Below are 17,645 nucleotides of genomic sequence, written 5' to 3'. Positions count from 1 at the left end.
AATTAACATTTTGTCAAAACCACTAGTAAATTGTTATTTTGTTTAGTTTTCTAATCTTTTTTCTTCAGAATTGTGAGATAATCGTGATCTCCAATTTATATATAAAAAACATTATTCTCAATTTATCCAGAATCGTGCAGCTCTAGTTTACATGTTGTTTATTGCTGCATATAATAGATATATTATATAGATATAGAATAGAAATTTTAATTTCATAAAGCACAAGTTGATTTCAAAATGCTCCTACATTTTTTTTTGCATTGTGTTTTTCCAGTTGAATAAAAGACTATTAAAAACCATACATCTCATCAACCAAGACTCCTCTACAAAAAAAACTAGCTGTGCTTACTAGTCACTCTCACCACTGTCTTTGTAACGGAGGCATATATATATATATATATATATATATATATATATAGGCCTACACACACACACACACACACACACACAGAAAGAAAATAAGTAGAACAGAAAAATAAGAGAAAGCTAGTGTATTTTGCATTAATGTGTCTTCTTAAAGTGGCATTCAATGAATGTTTAACCAAATAACTGACATTTGGTGTATCAGATGACGATGACATGATCAACAGGAAATGAACAAAAAAAAAAATATATATACATATATAAAGCAGTTTAACAAATTAATAAATATTAACTCTTTTCCACATTCATAATAATAAGAAATATTAGATGAGCGACAAATTTTAAATCTAATTTTAATACATTTTAAATCTAACACAGAAAACAAATCTGTTTTACTGTAATACTGATCCAGGATCAATTCAATTAACTTAAACTAAACCCATTAAAAACGTTTTCATTACTTGAAATAAAATAAGTGTTGACTGAAATAATGAAATGAAGAAAAAAGAGACTTATTTAATTACAGCTAATGTCCAAGGCAACATCTCATTTTCATTTAGCTTAACTTCTACTAAATAATTATATAACTCAAATAATTAACTGAAACTGAAATTTTATATGACTAAAAAACTACAGACATACTTAAAAACAACAACAAAAAAAAAATACTAAAATTAACACAAAAGCAGAAAATACAAAAATAAAAGCCAAGTCAAAATATTAATAAAACCTAAAATAGTACCTCAATCATACTGAAATAACACTGGTTTGGTCAAATAAATTCAGCCTTGTTAAGTATAAGCAGTTATTTCTTAAAAAACAACTCTTACTGACCCCAAACGTTCAGAATTATTGTATTTTATTTTTTTCTGTCCTTCTATAAAAAGTTTATTTTTTCTCTCTAAAAAAAACAACAACAACAACGACAACATGAGTCATTTTTGAATAAGCTACCCCTTTAAAAATGTATAGTATAAAACCCTAAACATGTTTAAGGATGACTGATATTACACAGTCAGATGACACCAGTGTTTATACAAGTTGTCCAGCTTTTAAAAGTAGCCCTTATATGAAAGACATTTTCCGATAGCGATGACGCAATGCCAAAAGACCAGCACTAATTGGGTCTAATGTGTCTCCTCTGCCGAGAAGCAGCATTTATCCAATGCTGCGAATGGGAAAGCTGCTTATGCACCGTCATAGCGAACACGCTGTGGCCTAAAGCATTGTTAAATAGCATCTCTATTACCTAATTAGCCCATGGAGGGTTTCTGGCTCCTACATAAACATCATTAGACAAGACCAGTGAAGGAATTGGCTGCAGTCAGAAAGCAGAGGTGTCCTTAATGACCTCAACCCACTTTCCACCATTTCTCTCTCTCTCTCCATCTCTGTATGAGCCGATGACAAAGATCTTTCTCTGGTCTTTGTCACTGTCTACTCTAAGGCTTTTCCACCAGTGAACCCCTCAGTTGTGGCTTTGTCATGTTGTCAACAGAGCGGCCACAGTTCCTCATCTCCCACCAGCCAATCAATAGTGGATTAACATTACTGAAAGTCACAGTGCCACGCCACCCCACTCTAAATATTGCAAAATCGATGTTCTTATGGGAAATGTTGAAAAGAGGGCAGCTCCTTGGTGTGTGAGCCCATTTCAAGAGTTTATTTGCCTGTGAAAACCTCAGTGCACACCAGTGGATGAGAGCTGTGTTCTGATATTCATAATCAGTCACAATGCAGTTTGAAACTTTTTTTTTTTTTTGAAAACTGCACTAGTCACTTCTTTGTAGTGCCAATTAAACCAGTGACTCAGAGCTACATTTAAAAGTACTGACTCAAAGTCTACTCACCATCATTTTTATTTAAGAAAAAAACAAAAAAAAAAAAAAAAAAAACACCTCAAGCACACTGTAAAAGTATGTAAAAAAGCTGCTCTAATCTTAGGTACTCTGTCTACTCTAGTCTTAAAATGGTAACAGACACCTAAATGCTATTATAAGAGTTCTCAAAGTTACTTGTTAAAAGCTTGCAAATTAAGTGTTGATGTGTGTTTACATTCATTTTCCCACAAATGTGTGTGTCTCTATTACAATAGTATGATAAACAACAATAGTATGAAAAAAAAAAATACTGGGAGTTTCATGATGAAATATAAATAAAATAAAAATGGTTATATCAATATTTTTCCAAATGGTAATATTTTTAATATTTCTCTAACTGCTTTACCTACATTAAAATAAATAATCAAAATATTTAGAATAATATATACACAGTAGATGCATTACATCTGCCGGTCTTAATTCACTCTACTCTAGTATTTATTTTAATATTTATTGATATTTCCACAACTCTTTTACCTATTACCCATTAAAAAAAAAAAAAAAAAATCATATAGCATCACATCTACTCATAGGAAACCAACACAAACATTATTATAATGCTATGTATTTACATTACTTTTGTAGAAGCTGGTATCATTTTTTTTTTTAAATATTATTGAATTTAACTGAATTGCCTTCATTTTCATTGCATTTAAAATACAACAATATTTTGTATACTCTCCTAACACAACATACCAGGCATACTAACATAAATAAAAACACAAACAATAAATAGAATTACACTAATGCTTGGTGTATATTGTTCAAATAAATAAATAAATAAAATACATACATACATAAATAGAATGATACTTGTAATAAATTATGACAAATGAGACATTATGTATGTTGATTGAGAGTGTGGATGGCCTTAGGATAAAAACTGTTCATAAATCTGGAAGTCCGTGCTTTGATTGACCTCAAACGTCTTCCTTATTTATGTCATCATTATCATTATTATATTTTGTAAACAAAAAATGTAAAATGTATAATAAAAGTAATGTTTTTTTTCAGCCATTCAAACAGTCTCTTTCATTGTTGATACACCATTATGAAAAAAAAATCATTTATTTATCATATTTATTTAAATCAAATTTATTGCAGGCAACTGAATGGTAGTCAAACAACAACAACAACAACAACAACAACAAAAAACAGCTTCACATTTATTTTTATTTACATCAATTAGTGATTTTAGTTTCTAGAAAGTTTTTAAATGTTATACTACACATGCAAAACTGCAACCTAAAAGCAGTGTAATGAAATGTTGTAGAAATGTTTTGTGTTTGCTGGAATTGTGCTGCAGAGTGAACGAAGGCACACGATAAGTGAAAATGAGAAGGGTACAGGAGGTTCTCTTACCTAACACCACCAATTCAGCGCTAAAATAAATGATTCCGTGTTTGTTTTCAGCGACACACTGATACATGCCAGCATCTGAGAGGTTTACGGAGCTGATTGTCAGGGCTCCGTTCTCTATCTGGATCCTGTCCTGTGAAACAGAGGAACAGCAATGAAAAGAATTTTAAAATAACTGTGCATTCAACTCAAAAAACAGCGGCAGAGTTATAGGCATTATATAATCAAAAAAAACTTTGTCATATACATTTAACACAGCTCCCCTGCTGAGGTTTGACCCAGGCATCTTTGCACTGCCATCCCAGTCTTTTTACGACTACACCATTGCTTGAATTTTACCTCGGCTGCCAGAAGTTCTCCATTCTTCAGCCAGCTGTATGAGGGCTTGGGCTTCCCATTAGCTTTACACTCCCAGAACAATCTCTCTTCGATTGACAAAGCATTGTCTCGCATCGTCTGAACCCACTGAGGCTTTGCTGAAGAGACAAAAGTCAATCATTTTTATCAATTAATTCATTAGTCATTCTTTATGTAAAGTTTTTGAATCCCAAAGATGTTTTTCTGGTCTTTGTGAAGATATTTTTTATGGTCTTTGTTCTCAGTTGTGATCATGTTGTCAACAGAACAGCCACAGTTTCTCATCTCAGTATTTTTCACATTTTATGCTTATCAAGGCTGCATTTATTTGATCATAAATACAGTAAAAACAGTAATATATTGAAATATTATTACAATTTAAAATAACTATGTTCGGTTTGAATATATTTTAAAATGTAATTTATTCCTGTGATGCAAAGCTGAATTTTCAGCATCATTACTCCAGTCTTCAGTGTCACATGATCCCTCAGAAATCATTCTAATATACTGATTTGCTGCTCAAGCATAATTTTTTATTATCAATGTTGAAAACAGTTGGACTGTTTCATGTTTTTGTAGAAACTGTGACTTTTTTCAGGATTTATTTTTTGATGAATAAAAAGATAGAAAGAACAACATTAGAAATATATAATATTATAATATTATTAGAAATAATGTGTGAAATTATAAATGGCTGTCACTTTCATCGGATTAATGTGCGCTTGCTGAATAAAGTAAAAATAAAAACTGTAGTGTGCAATCATCACATTCTTGACTGATAGGTTGACACAGGATATTTTTAAATTCTACACACTAGTTAATAATAGCTATGAAAAAGAAAACAAGAAAAAAATCTATTCTACAACTGCTTTAACTATTAAATTGTTATTTTAAAATAATTTCTTCTCTGCATTTCTCCTCTTTTGAATCTTGCCTCCTTGTTGTTTAATAAACACAGCATTGTGTATTGCAATTATTGTTGGCTCTTTGACAAATTGCTTTGTTCCTCTTTTGTAACTCGCTTTGGATAAAAGCCTCTGTTAAATGCATTAATATAGTACCATGTCTTCCAATCTTAATGAAAACATAATTGTTAAGGGAAGCACTGTTAACATTGATTACTGCTTAGTTATTCCTATACTTATTGTATTTCTAAATTAATTATTTTCTTACGATAAAGACTTACAGTTGAGGGCCATATATACAGCAGGGACTAGAAAATCAGAGAGACTTGGGCTTGTGCTCTAGTAACATGCTAGAAGTTAAAAAAAAACAAAAAAAACAGCAACTGTATAATGATTTTAGGGTTTGGCTTTGCTAAAACATGGCCACTCTTTTATCCGATTAATTGGATGCACAAAATTTCAATAAGCACTTGATCTATCAGTCTTCCTGCCGATTGAAAAGGTGACAGGTTTCCATTCATGTCCCCGATCCTGTCTAGATTCATGATTGAACCGTCAAGCACGGTTCTATAATGTGGCACTCTCCTCATGTTCTGCGTTGTTGATTTCCACCAATCACATAAGATCTGTGTAAGTATGCCTATAGATGAATCATCAATCAACATTCCGGCTAACGCCGCTTGCAGGTTTAGTGGCAACTAAGCACTTAACTGATCGATCGGAGTCACATACTGATTGACTCATCAAGAAAACTGATCAGCTCTGGTTTCACCAGGAATTAATTAAACCCAAACATCTATGAAACACAAGAGCTGACCAACCTCGCAACTGCTATCAGTTCTTCTTTTCTACACTCTGGCATACTGCATTATGCAAGGACGCTTGCACTCTAACAGCGCAGGGAAGAAAAGCTTTCATGTTTTTTTATCGTTTGTGGAGGCCGGGTCTTTTCAGAAGAAGGTTGGAGTTGCACCTGCCTCTCTAACCTTCTCAATAAGTCATACACAAACCTTGGGAACGAACGAATGAACTCGCATTCACAATAACAGCATTTCATCTGGGAACTTAGAAGTGGTGGGTACACAAATGTGAGTGGAAGAAGCACCTTTAAAATCCCAGCTGTCTAATGCAATAGCGCTGTGCTGATTTGCGCTACAGTTTTGTTTGTATTAAAGATTTCCTTGCAAGTAGTTTTCTTATTTGTATTATACAGGTATATGTATTGTATATCCATTTGCATGTATATCCATTTATTTAAATTAATAACAACTCATGTGAAAGATACAGAGTAGCTGTTCTGCTATCAATTATCATGAGAAACGTGCTATTTTTATCTTGCAATTCAATCATTTTTAAGCACACTATGGCTGGTAATTCTGCACAGAGTTAGTGATCTCCACATCATTAGGTTGAGGCCTGTTCTTCATGTTATTGTGTCGATGGAAAATGACAGAGCCAAGGAGGTAATGATTCTCACATGCTTGCTTCTAGTGCCTAATAGTCCTTTGAGTCATGTCTCGCCTCCAAAAATGGGCTCACAAGTGCTTAAAACCCAGATAGACCTGCAATTTGTCCATATTTAAGTGATATCCCTTTGAGCCAGACTTTGGTGTCAGATTTGGAACAGAAGCTTTATCTTATAAAACTTAGGCAAAAATATTGAATACATTGGATAGAGAAATGGCAAAGATAAGAGCTGACCTAATTGCAGTGTCTGAATTGCTAATGATGAGCAGCAATATTAACTAAAATACAATGATAATGAATAACACACCAGAGGTGAAAATGATTATATCCATCTATATCTATCTATAAATGATTTGGCTCTATAAAACTAACTTCTGCCATTTGACACCTTTCTGGATCAACGAAAGTGTCTCAAATTAGCATTTAGCACTGCTGAGTCTTGGCACGATGCAACATCACGCTGCCAAATCCATTATGTGAGCTCGGTTTATTTTGGTCTTTACCATGCGGTTATAGAAACTATACGACAGGGCAGAAAGTAATCAGAAAGCAATTCACTGCAATTGAGAAGTGACTGAACTAGCAGTGTTCCTCATGGTAAACGCTGGCAAGAATTTAAATCATTATGAAAACAATAATATCCATTAAGTGCGTTTTAAATTATTAGCAAGCAGTAATTTCAATGACAGGGAAAACGATATGGCAAAGATGACCAGCTTTTGCAAATCCTACTGATATCCAGTCATTGTGTAACAGTACTTTGAAATAATGACACAAATGCGAACAAAATAAAATCAAACAATTAATAAAACAATCATGTGTATCTACATACAGCGCCAGTTACACAATGTGCAAGTTCTTCAGTTACGGAATGTTCCTGGAAACTCATTACCACACTTTCAGAGCAATTTTTACAGTAGTATTTCTACAATGTCAAAGGAAGATTAAACCATTTATGTGATTAGGTAAATCACAATGCAGTGGAAAACAACTTGGTTTGCATGGATTTCTTTATAAAACTCTGAATACACTGATTTATTGCAAGAAACTGCTGTGACATTTTGCAAAATCTGGGTTATTTTTAAGGCTAAAATTAATCATACCATGTGCACTGAATATAAAGGTACTAGGAGTGAAATAATCATACCATGGAAAGACAGTCGTCCTTGCACTGTGTTCTTTCCCATCTTGTTCTCAGCCACACATTCATAGCCTCCGGCGTCCTCCTGCTGGAAACTGGGAATCTCCAGAACGACGTTTGAGTTCTTCATCTTCACCTTGCTGGGAAACGGCACTCCATTCGCTCTCCTCCACGTTATCTCTGGAACTGGGCTGAATATATGAAAAACTACAGTGAGTAATCTTGCAAAAGAGAAAAATGAAAAAGCTACATAGAGAGAGGAAAAAAAATAGGAAAGAATACACACCGAGAGAGAGAGAAACTGAAAAGATGAAGATAAAGAACAGAAATTTTGTATAATATCATTATATTGTAGATTACTGTCGCTCCTCCTCATATCTCAGCTCTAACATACTAAATGAGTTACATTTCCTCATAAGACACCATCTCATTTCTTTTTGCAAGGAATACGTATATGGCTCATCCACTAATGGGATCAACTGAGAGAAAAATTGCCTCAAGGCAAAAAATAGACTGTTATACAGTATTTCCCAAACAGATTTTGACAAGCATGTTAAAAAGGTGGTGAGAAGTGGTGGAAAAGGGCCAAGTTGAAAAACACATTTAGCTCAGTGACAGAGTACCATTAAGAGTCAGGCTAGCCGTAAAGGAAGGAAGCGAAATCAGTAACTACAAAAGGGTGAGGAATCACACTTACTTCCCCAAAGCAAAACACTCCAGTGTCACAACTGATCCCTTTGCAGCTGGAACCATGTCAGAGAAATGGACCTCTATTTTCGGCTCATATTCACCCATTATGCCTATAAAGTAAAAAAAATATATATATATATATAAACCTTAATTTTCATTCATAATTCATTCACCGATTATGTACAATAGTTGAAAATGCATTATACGATAGATAGACTAAAGAGTGTTAGTAGGTGAACAACTTTTTTTCCCCTAACAACAAGTGGCTTAAAGGCAACAAATTATTCATACCATCATCTGGAGTCTGACACAACGTGGAGAGGTGTGGTGTTTGCTGCAGTTTTTACAGTGTTGGTAAATATTTTATCCAGCCATTGTTTGTGTTTACTTTATGGCAAGGTATATTTAGGACTGTGAAAGAGTTTCTTGAGAGTATGCAGTGTTGTCTACGAAGCTCTGACTTCTATTAAAAAAAAAAAAAAAAAAATTCTGCCTAAAACTAATTTACACTCTTGTTATGTTAAAGAGTGTTTGCATGGTTAACACACTGTCAAGTCGACACCAGAGAAAGTGTTTTCGGTGTTACTTTCAAATGTAAAAAAAATAAATTAGTGTTACATTTAAAGTCTAAATACAAAGAAAGAGATATAAATCAACTATACATCTGCATTATTCAATACATTTATTAAACCATTGGAACCAAGTGCCAACCAATGTTATTATACTTGCATTTCTGTTTTTGTTGATTTTAATACTGTTCTCAAATATACTTTACATTTCGTTTTTGTCTTAGTTTAGCAATGGTTTTGATAGTTACAGTAGTTACTTATCAGACTGTAGCACATTATTTTATTATTAGTAATACTATCATTTTATTAGTATTATTGTTACCCCAACAATGTCAAATATTACTACCAGTCAAAAATTCTTGATTGACTAATATTTAGTTTAAAGTTTAGTTGTTATGCTTTAAATCATATCACACGTGAATGTAACTTCTTAATTATGTGGTAATATTGTATGGTGTACTCCGAGGGTAGGGTTATTAATCAAGAATCAAATTAGTGAAACCTAATATGCACACACACACACACACACACAGTATGTCAGTCTTATAGCAAGTAAAAAAAAAAAAAAAAAAAAAAAATACTAGCCAATGGTGGTAAAATTGTAAAAGTGTGTATACACACACACACACACACACACACACACACACACACACACACACACACACACACACACACACACACACACACACACATTACTGTTAACCCAGCTAGACACATCAATTATCTTATGTTGTTTAAGAACATGTTAACTGTTCAATTTGAGCACTTGAAGTTTTTAACATTACTTGGGCATAGTTGTGTTACGTAATGAAGTTTTAATTGTATTATTTTACTGGATACACTACATTAAAGCTCTTTATTTATTTAATTCATATGTACGTGGTGGGAGATGGAGCTGGTGGGACCTCCTACAGCAAGTGTGCTTTCACAATTCAAACAAACCTGAAGCTTAACTGCATCAACAGGTCAATCAAACCCTTTAGTGCTATGCTATGATTTAGCTTCTGTTTACTAAATTGCCCACTGAGAAAAAAAAAAAAGGATATTTACCATCAGTTCGTAGTACCAGAGGGGTCGGGGAGCTGAGGACTTTGCCTTTAGTGATGCGGTTTACCACCACGCACGTGTAGTTACCCACATCTGAGGGCTCGACTTTGGCGATGTAAAGGTTTCCTGTCTCCTGAGAGACAAAGCGACGATTGTCTTGCTGAACAAAGTAAGGGTACTCATTAAAGACCCATGCAAATGAGAGATCTGGAAAGGAGATGGGGAACAAAGCATATATGATTCAAAACAAATCAACTAGGCTAGCAAAACACTCTTGGGAACTTAAATGAGAAATTCTTTGTAATTTCTCGTATAATCATTAGGGCACTGATAACATTTTTCTTTTCCAATAGCACTTATGAAATCTGACCCAGGTGTATCTAAAATTATCATAGGGTAATTAGAAGCCTAAGTGGTGAAAAACACATCTTTATAAAACACTAAAAAGAATGTCAAGCCAAACAATATTAAAACTTAAAAAAAAAACCTAAAAAAATCTCTTGACAGTTGTCAGGCGTACATTCAAAGATCAAATTGAACTTGAAAAGAACTCACACACTTACTTGAAAGACATTAAATCATTCAAATTTGTTAACAATTTTAGAGGCCACAAGGTGCAAAAAATAAAATAAATAAATAAAAGAATGAATTCATTCAACCGTGTTTGAATCCTATGATCTCTAAAAATGATTTTAGACAAAGCATGCAAGCTCTTCCCATTCAAAAAACATGAAATCTCATGGAGCACACTGATAAGGTCAGAACTCTGGTATTTCACACATGTACAGCATATTTATGCTAGACTAGACTATAAACCTAAAAAGTACACTATAAATGCCTTACCTCCTGCATATGATGGTGTACCACAAAGTAAAACGACCCCCTGGCCTTCTCGCACAGAGACAGCACTTCTCGTTTGAGTTTTTAAATTCAAGTCTAAATGGCATGAAAAAAAAAAATACAGTTAGAAGATACAGCAGTGCTAGACATGAACATGAAAGGAAAATACCTTAGAGATTATTTATTTTATCCCAATGTTAGTCAAGACTTGATCAAGATGCTGTCCCAGCAGGCACCTTGATATCAGTGCTGCCTAGTTAAACTCGCGCTGCGATCAGCAGCAGTTGGATGCAATCATCGCGTGCCAATGTGCATTGGCTCCTTTAGTTTACACTCGAAGTGGATTGGTTTCTCTAAGCGAGATCCCAATTCGTCGGTCATTACCGACGTGACATCGAGACTGACCGACTGAAAGATAACCACAGTTGTTTTTAATAGTAAAACCAATGTTAATAGTAAAACTATGGTTCACAGTTTTTCTAAATCGATTTGACACTTTTCTCCAATGCAATGTACTTGTTCTCAAAACATTTAACACAGCCATCCAAACACAAAATTATCCTGACCAAACAGTTCAATTTTACTGCAAAATGAAGCACTGCAATTTTTTTGAGTAATGCAATTATTAAAATTAAATATTAACATCAAATCTATAGATGTGTTCTCTATTGATTATAAAACACATTCAGGTGTAGATGCACAAATGTGCTTATGAAAATACATGTTTATTGCAATTCTTCAACAGGGAGTTTGGTTTTATATATATTGTGTATATCTAAACAAAATAAAAATTGGTATCCAACACCTGCTATCACCCATAAGAAAAAAAAAAAGATATATATTTTCTATACCACCTTATAGACTTACACACCTTTCTTTACCTCCCGGCCCCAGTTTTTATTTTTATTTATGTTTTATTATTATTATTTTGCATATTCATTCTTGTGCATGATTAACTGAGTAGTTATCAGTTTAGGGCCAATCAAAAATATACCATGTTCATTTGATAGAATGACAAATTACAGAGTTTTGTTTGGACAAATGGTACATACTGTAAATGTTTGTGATTTGTGTAAAACCTTTTTTCAGATATTTTAAAATATTGGTTGGTTGTATTAACTATTGTGAAAACATCTGAGAGTTTTGTGCACATTGTTTTGAGAAAATTATTTGCATTATTTGTAATTTGTATGAAATGAATGAATACGTTCAATCTGTTCAAAGTGTTTAGATCACTGTGTTAACTGTTTAGAGAACAGTGACCTGAGTTTGTAGAAATTTGTCAAATCGACTGAGAAAACACATGCAAATAGAAAAAGCACCAGCAAATTAAGAAAAAATCTTCATCAGTTTGACACAACAAGTGCTGCAAATACTCACAACACAACCTAATACAGAAACATGCTGCAGGTAGCACAGACCACAATGGAGGGAAAACAATGCTTACAAAATTTAACCATGATTTTATTATAGTAAAAGTGTAGTAACCATGCTTTTTTTTTTGGGGGGGGGGGGGGTATATATTGATTGCCATTTGTATAACCACAGTTGTTTTAATAGTAAAACCATGGTTTAATAGTAAGACCATGGCAAATAAATGCTATTTGCTGGTCTGAAAATGCATTAAACAAAACATACATCTATCAAAGCACTTGCCAAGGCAAACCATATTAAAATATATGCTTAAAGGGGTCATATGATGTTGCTAAAAATATACATTATATTTGTATTTGTATTTGGTGTAATCAAATGTGTTTATGGGTAAGGTTCAAAAAACACATTATTTTTTTCCACATAATGTACATTATAGTTTCTCCTCAATGCCCCGCCTTCTGAAACGCGTAGATTTTTACAAAGCTCATCGTTCTGAAAAGCCAACTATCCAGTGCATTGTGTTTGGCCGAATCCAGTCCTTGTGCCCCCCCAGCTCTGCATATTTTGCATGTTTCTCTTTGTCAACACCTAATTCAGATAATCAGCTCGTTAGAAGTGAGCTCTGTGCATAAACTGTGTTCCTTTGACATGGTCCCTACACAGTGTTCATTGCTCCCTACTCCCTGAGCAGGGGAAATCCGTTGAAGTTACCTCACTTCGGAACATTCATTTACGGATTTGCGCTGCGAAACGTCTTCACACACGGACAAGTGTGACATCATATACCTCTGTAAATAAAAACTATTTAAATTCACATCTCGCACACTTCAGTACACTTTGAATGGATTTGAATATACAGTGGTGTGAAAAATTGTTGACCCCTGATTTCTTTTTTTTTGTTTTGCATGTTTGTCACACTTTAATGTTTCAGATCATCAAACAAATTAAAATATTAGTAAAAGATAACACAAGTGAACACAACATGCAGTTTTTAAATGAAGGTTTTTTATTATTAAGGGAAAACAAAATCCAAAACTACATGGCCCTGTGTGAAGAAGTGTTTGCACCCCTAAACCTAATAACTGGTTGGGCCACCCTTAGCAGCAACAACTGCAATCAAGCGTTAGCGATAACTTGCAATGAGTCGGTTACAGCGCTGTGGAGGAATTTTGGTCCACTCATCTATGCAGAATTGTTGTAATTCAGCCACATTGGAGGGTTTTTTCGAACATGAACCCCTAGCCTTTTTAAGGGTCATGCCACATCATCTCAATAGGATTCAGATCAGGACTTTGACTAGGCCACTCCAAAGTCTTTATTTTGTTTTTCTTCAGCCATTCAGAGGTGGACTTGCTGGTGGGTTTTGGATCATTGTCCTGCTGCAGAACCCAAGTTCGCTTCAGCTTGAGGTCACGAACAGATGGCCCGACATTCTCCTTCAGGATTTTTTGGTAAAAAAAGCAGAATTCATGGTTCCATTTATCACAGCAAGTCTTCCAGGTCCTGAAGCAGCAAAACAGCGCCAGACCGTCACACTACCACCACCATATTTTACTGTTGGTATGAGGTCCTTTTTTGAAATGCAGTGTTACTTTTACGCCAGACGTATTGGGACACACAACTTCCAAAAAGTTCAGCTTTTGTCTCGTCAGTCCACAGAGTATTTTCCCAAAAGTCTTGGGGATCATCAAGATGTTTTCTGGCAAAACTGAGACGAGCCTTTATGTTCTTTTTGCTCAGCAGCGGTTTTTGTCTTGGAACTCTGTCATGCAGACCATTTTTTTCCCAGTCTCTTTCTTAAGGTGGAGTCATGCACACTGACCTTAACTGAGGCCTGGAGTTCTTTGGATGTTGTTGTGGGGTCTTTTGTGACCTCTTGGATGAGTTGTCGCTGTGCTCTTGGGGTAATTTTGGTCGGCCAGCCACTCCTGGGAAGGTTCTCCACTGTTCCATGTTTTCTCCATTTGTGAATAATGGCTCTCACTGTGGTTCGCTGGAGTCCCAAAGCTTTAGAAATGGCTTTATAACCTTCTCCAGACTGATAGATCTCAATTATTTACTTTCTCATTTGTTTCTGAATTTCTTTGGATCTCTGCATGATGTCTAGCTTTTGAGGATCTTTTGGTCTACTTCACTTTGTCAGGCAGGTCCTGTTTAAGAGATTTCTTGATTGCAAACAGGTGTGGCAGTAATCAGGCCTGGGTGTGCCTAGAGAAATTGAACTCAGGTGTGATAAACCACAGTTTTAACAGGGTGCAAACACTTCTTCACACAGGGCCATGTAGTTTTGGATTTTGTTTTCCCTTAATAATAAAAACCTTCATTTAAAAACTGCATGTTGTGTTTACTTGTGTTATCTTTGACTAATATTTAAATTTGTCTGATGATCTGAAACATTAAAGTGTGACAAACATGCAAAAAAAATAAGAAATCTGGAACACTTTTTCACACCACTGTACATTTGCTTCAAACTGGAATCGTGGCGGAATATCCTGTGATGTTACACCTTCTTTCTTTTTGTGAACATTTGGGTGGTGTTATACAAATCTTCCCACACTGTGACGTAGACATGTGGTGGCGTGTTTAAATGAGGTGTTTTAGGAGGGCTTGGATGAGTCTTAACTTTTATAAAGAATATCTCTCTGGGTTTGAGACTTTAGTCTTTGCAACTTTACAGATCCTCTGTATGCACCAAGAGCTGTAACACTCCAAAGAGAAAGGACAACTTGAAATCGCATTATATGACCCCTTTAAAGAGCTCTTAATGTAACATGAAACATCCTCATGTTTTGAGCAGCTTGGATTGTGCATTTTTCCTGCACTGCTCACACTGTGACCTCTGCTATTTTTCAGATGTTCTATCCATTAAAATGAATTATTCTGCTGTAAAATGATGTGACTGGGAAGGTTGTCCATGCACAGCACAGAGACCAGATTAATTAATGAAATGAAAAGTCATTGTTGATTACTTTCATTAATGAATATTAGCTGTTTGCTATCTGATGCCAGAAAACATAATTTTTGAGGTTGCATTCAGGAACGGCAGTAGCACAGAAATAACACTTTTTGGACACAGTGACACACCTTTAAAATAATGCAGAAGAACATGCATTACATGCACAGGAAACTTCTAACAGTTTGTATAATCAGTCTGATCTAAAACTAACTCATAACATTTAAACACACATTTTTGGATATATGCTGAAATGTGTATGGACATATACAATATGCATTTTCGGACAGAAAGAGCACTGAAAGTAAAAGTATTTATGTATGCACATTATAAGCATAAAAATTTAAATTAATGTACAAAATAAAATAATAGATAAATGTACAGTGACAATATTTTTTTTTTCAAAATAATATTACATATAGGCCTAAATATTTATTTCCAATTGGTTAAATCAATGTAATGGTATTGAAAATATTTAATTCTCATTAATTACATGCAACAAAATCAACTGACAGACTTAATATTTTATGAATTTTTGTAAACATTAGTACATTTTTAAAGTCATTCATACACATATACAATTCAATATGTTAATAATGTTAGTTTTAGTGTCTATACCAGAGGTGCCCAAATGTTTTACTATGAAGGGCCAAAAAAAAAAAAAATAATTCTTAGTGGCAGGTAAATGTACTGTGAGAATTTTTGTTTAATATAATACTATATATGCTATACAGTATATATACACACATATGCATAGGTTTCTTTTGAGTCAAATTGGTTAAATGTAATGGAAGGTAACATATTTAATGACTGCCATTAATCAAATGCAATTAAATCAACTGATTAATAACTCAATATTTTGAATCCAAAAAGATTTGTAAAAAGTTGTTCATACTGTATGCTTTTAATATAATATAGGGTCCTACCACATTCAAGGCCCAGAAAGGTAGAACAATTGTTGTATAAAGTTGCTATTTTAGTTTTTTTGCGCAACAAAATTATTCTCTTAGATTAATAAAATTAGGGTTGAACCGCTGATGTCACACGGACTATTTTGTCTATGTTCTTGGTACCTTTCTGGACCTTAAACATGGTAAGACCCTTGCTGTCTAAGGAGGATCAGAAAGCTCTCGGATTTCATCAAAAATATCTTAATTTGTGTTCCGAAGAAGAACAAAGGTCTTACGAGTTTGGAACGACATGATTATGAGTAATTAATGACAAAACTGTCATTTTTGGGTGAATTATCCCTTTAATAATGTATTTTTCAGTGTCTATATCAGAGGTACCAAAACGTTTTATTATGAGGAGCCAAAAATTCTAACTTTAAGGCTGTGGCCTGATAGTAAATGCTGCCTTATGTTTAACTATATCATTAAAAAAATAATAAAATAAAATAAATCGATCAATCAAACTCACTTATATTTTCTACATTTCAATGGAAAGACTAAATTAAATTAAATGCGTGCTTGAGTCATAGGTATAATTTAACAATGCAAGCATTTGTTTTAACTGTATTTTCTTGTAGGAGCTATATTTGCATTAGTTGCATTAAGGTGTTGATAAGTCATTTTCTCTCTTCTTTAAGCTAGTCCAATATTGGCAGCATCCACTCTAACACCTGTCACCCTGCATTGAGCGGCTGAAGTGCTAATATAGCATGCTAACGCACAGTCGATGACTCACATGCAAACTGGAGGCTCGCTCTTCTGCTAAGAATTGCTCCCTGTGGGTTGAAGGCAGTGCACTGGTATATTCCTCCATCCTGGGCTCGGTCCAGACTCCTAATGACCAAATTTCCCCCAGATAGCCGCCGACGGGAATCAGTACTGAGATTAATCAATGTGCCATTCAGAGACCACCTACAGGCACACAAACAGACAGATGATAGTGCACACAGCTCAATGTGTTGTGATAACTGCTGATTTTGAGTGATTTTTCATGATAACCTTTGAAATTGATTTTGTTTTGGATGTACAAATGTCATGTGGAATATCAATGAGTCATTACAAAGTGGATTCAGATTGGTATTACACTTCATCCCTGATTCATTTCAATAAGAAATATTTCAAAAGCCTAACAGTCTGATGGCCTATGGAAATGTCGCGAAGAAAAGCAAAATTTTTCTCATTGAGCATCCTGTATCACTTGGAAATGGATCATATTATACAGGTAAAATCATTTGCAAATGGCAATTCATGTTGAGTTTTTATGCTGAAAGATTTCCAGCAGCTCTTTTTGCTGTCCTTTTCATTGTGCGATGATTAGTGCCGGAGAGTCTCATCAATTCCACTTTCTCACACCTCATCTACGCCTCTCATTAAGACCCAAGACTCGAACCCACCAGAGGCCTTAACTACTAGCATGCAATTCAGAGGCCAGCCCGCTAATGTGGACAGATTTTCAAAGGGCGCAAGATCATTTAAGGATCCTAAGGCCTCACTAGTCATTCACTCTGACAGGGCGTCAGCTGGGTTGAACTCCCATAGTTCAACTGTGCGTCTGCACACTCCAGGAACAGATGCTGTGTGCTAATTTACTAGCGTGAGCAGTGGATGCAAATAAGCTAATGGAGGTGTAAATACAAAAACAATCTTATAGAGCTGCGATCAAGGCCCCCTATTGTCCACAACAATATACAAAGGCTCTATGATTGTTCCAGTTGTTCGCGATAAGGATTTTTGTTAACATTTTACCAAT

General features: G+C 34.6%; 1 protein-coding gene across 2 annotated transcripts in view; it reads right to left on the bottom strand.

The window, feature by feature from the left end:
* The window catches only part of LOC109048849 (contactin-3-like), a 77,113-nt gene that overhangs the window by 29,357 nt on the left and 30,111 nt on the right, over positions 1-17,645 (bottom strand). For both annotated transcript variants that reach the window (XM_042750622.1, XM_042750623.1), the window contains 7 exons: positions 16,632-16,807; positions 10,622-10,714; positions 9,782-9,985; positions 8,170-8,272; positions 7,479-7,663; positions 3,942-4,078; positions 3,606-3,735 (listed from right to left, as the gene is read on the bottom strand). In XM_042750622.1, the coding sequence (XP_042606556.1) occupies positions 3,606-3,735; positions 3,942-4,078; positions 7,479-7,663; positions 8,170-8,272; positions 9,782-9,985; positions 10,622-10,714; positions 16,632-16,807 (1,028 nt within the window). The remainder of the gene's footprint in view (positions 1-3,605; positions 3,736-3,941; positions 4,079-7,478; positions 7,664-8,169; positions 8,273-9,781; positions 9,986-10,621; positions 10,715-16,631; positions 16,808-17,645) is intronic.

This window comes from Cyprinus carpio, chromosome B23 (genome assembly GCF_018340385.1).
Source record: "Cyprinus carpio isolate SPL01 chromosome B23, ASM1834038v1, whole genome shotgun sequence".
Lineage (NCBI taxonomy): Eukaryota > Metazoa > Chordata > Actinopteri > Cypriniformes > Cyprinidae > Cyprinus > Cyprinus carpio.
The sequence above is the reverse complement of the archived record's forward strand: the minus strand, read 5'-3'. Positions and strand labels throughout refer to the sequence as shown.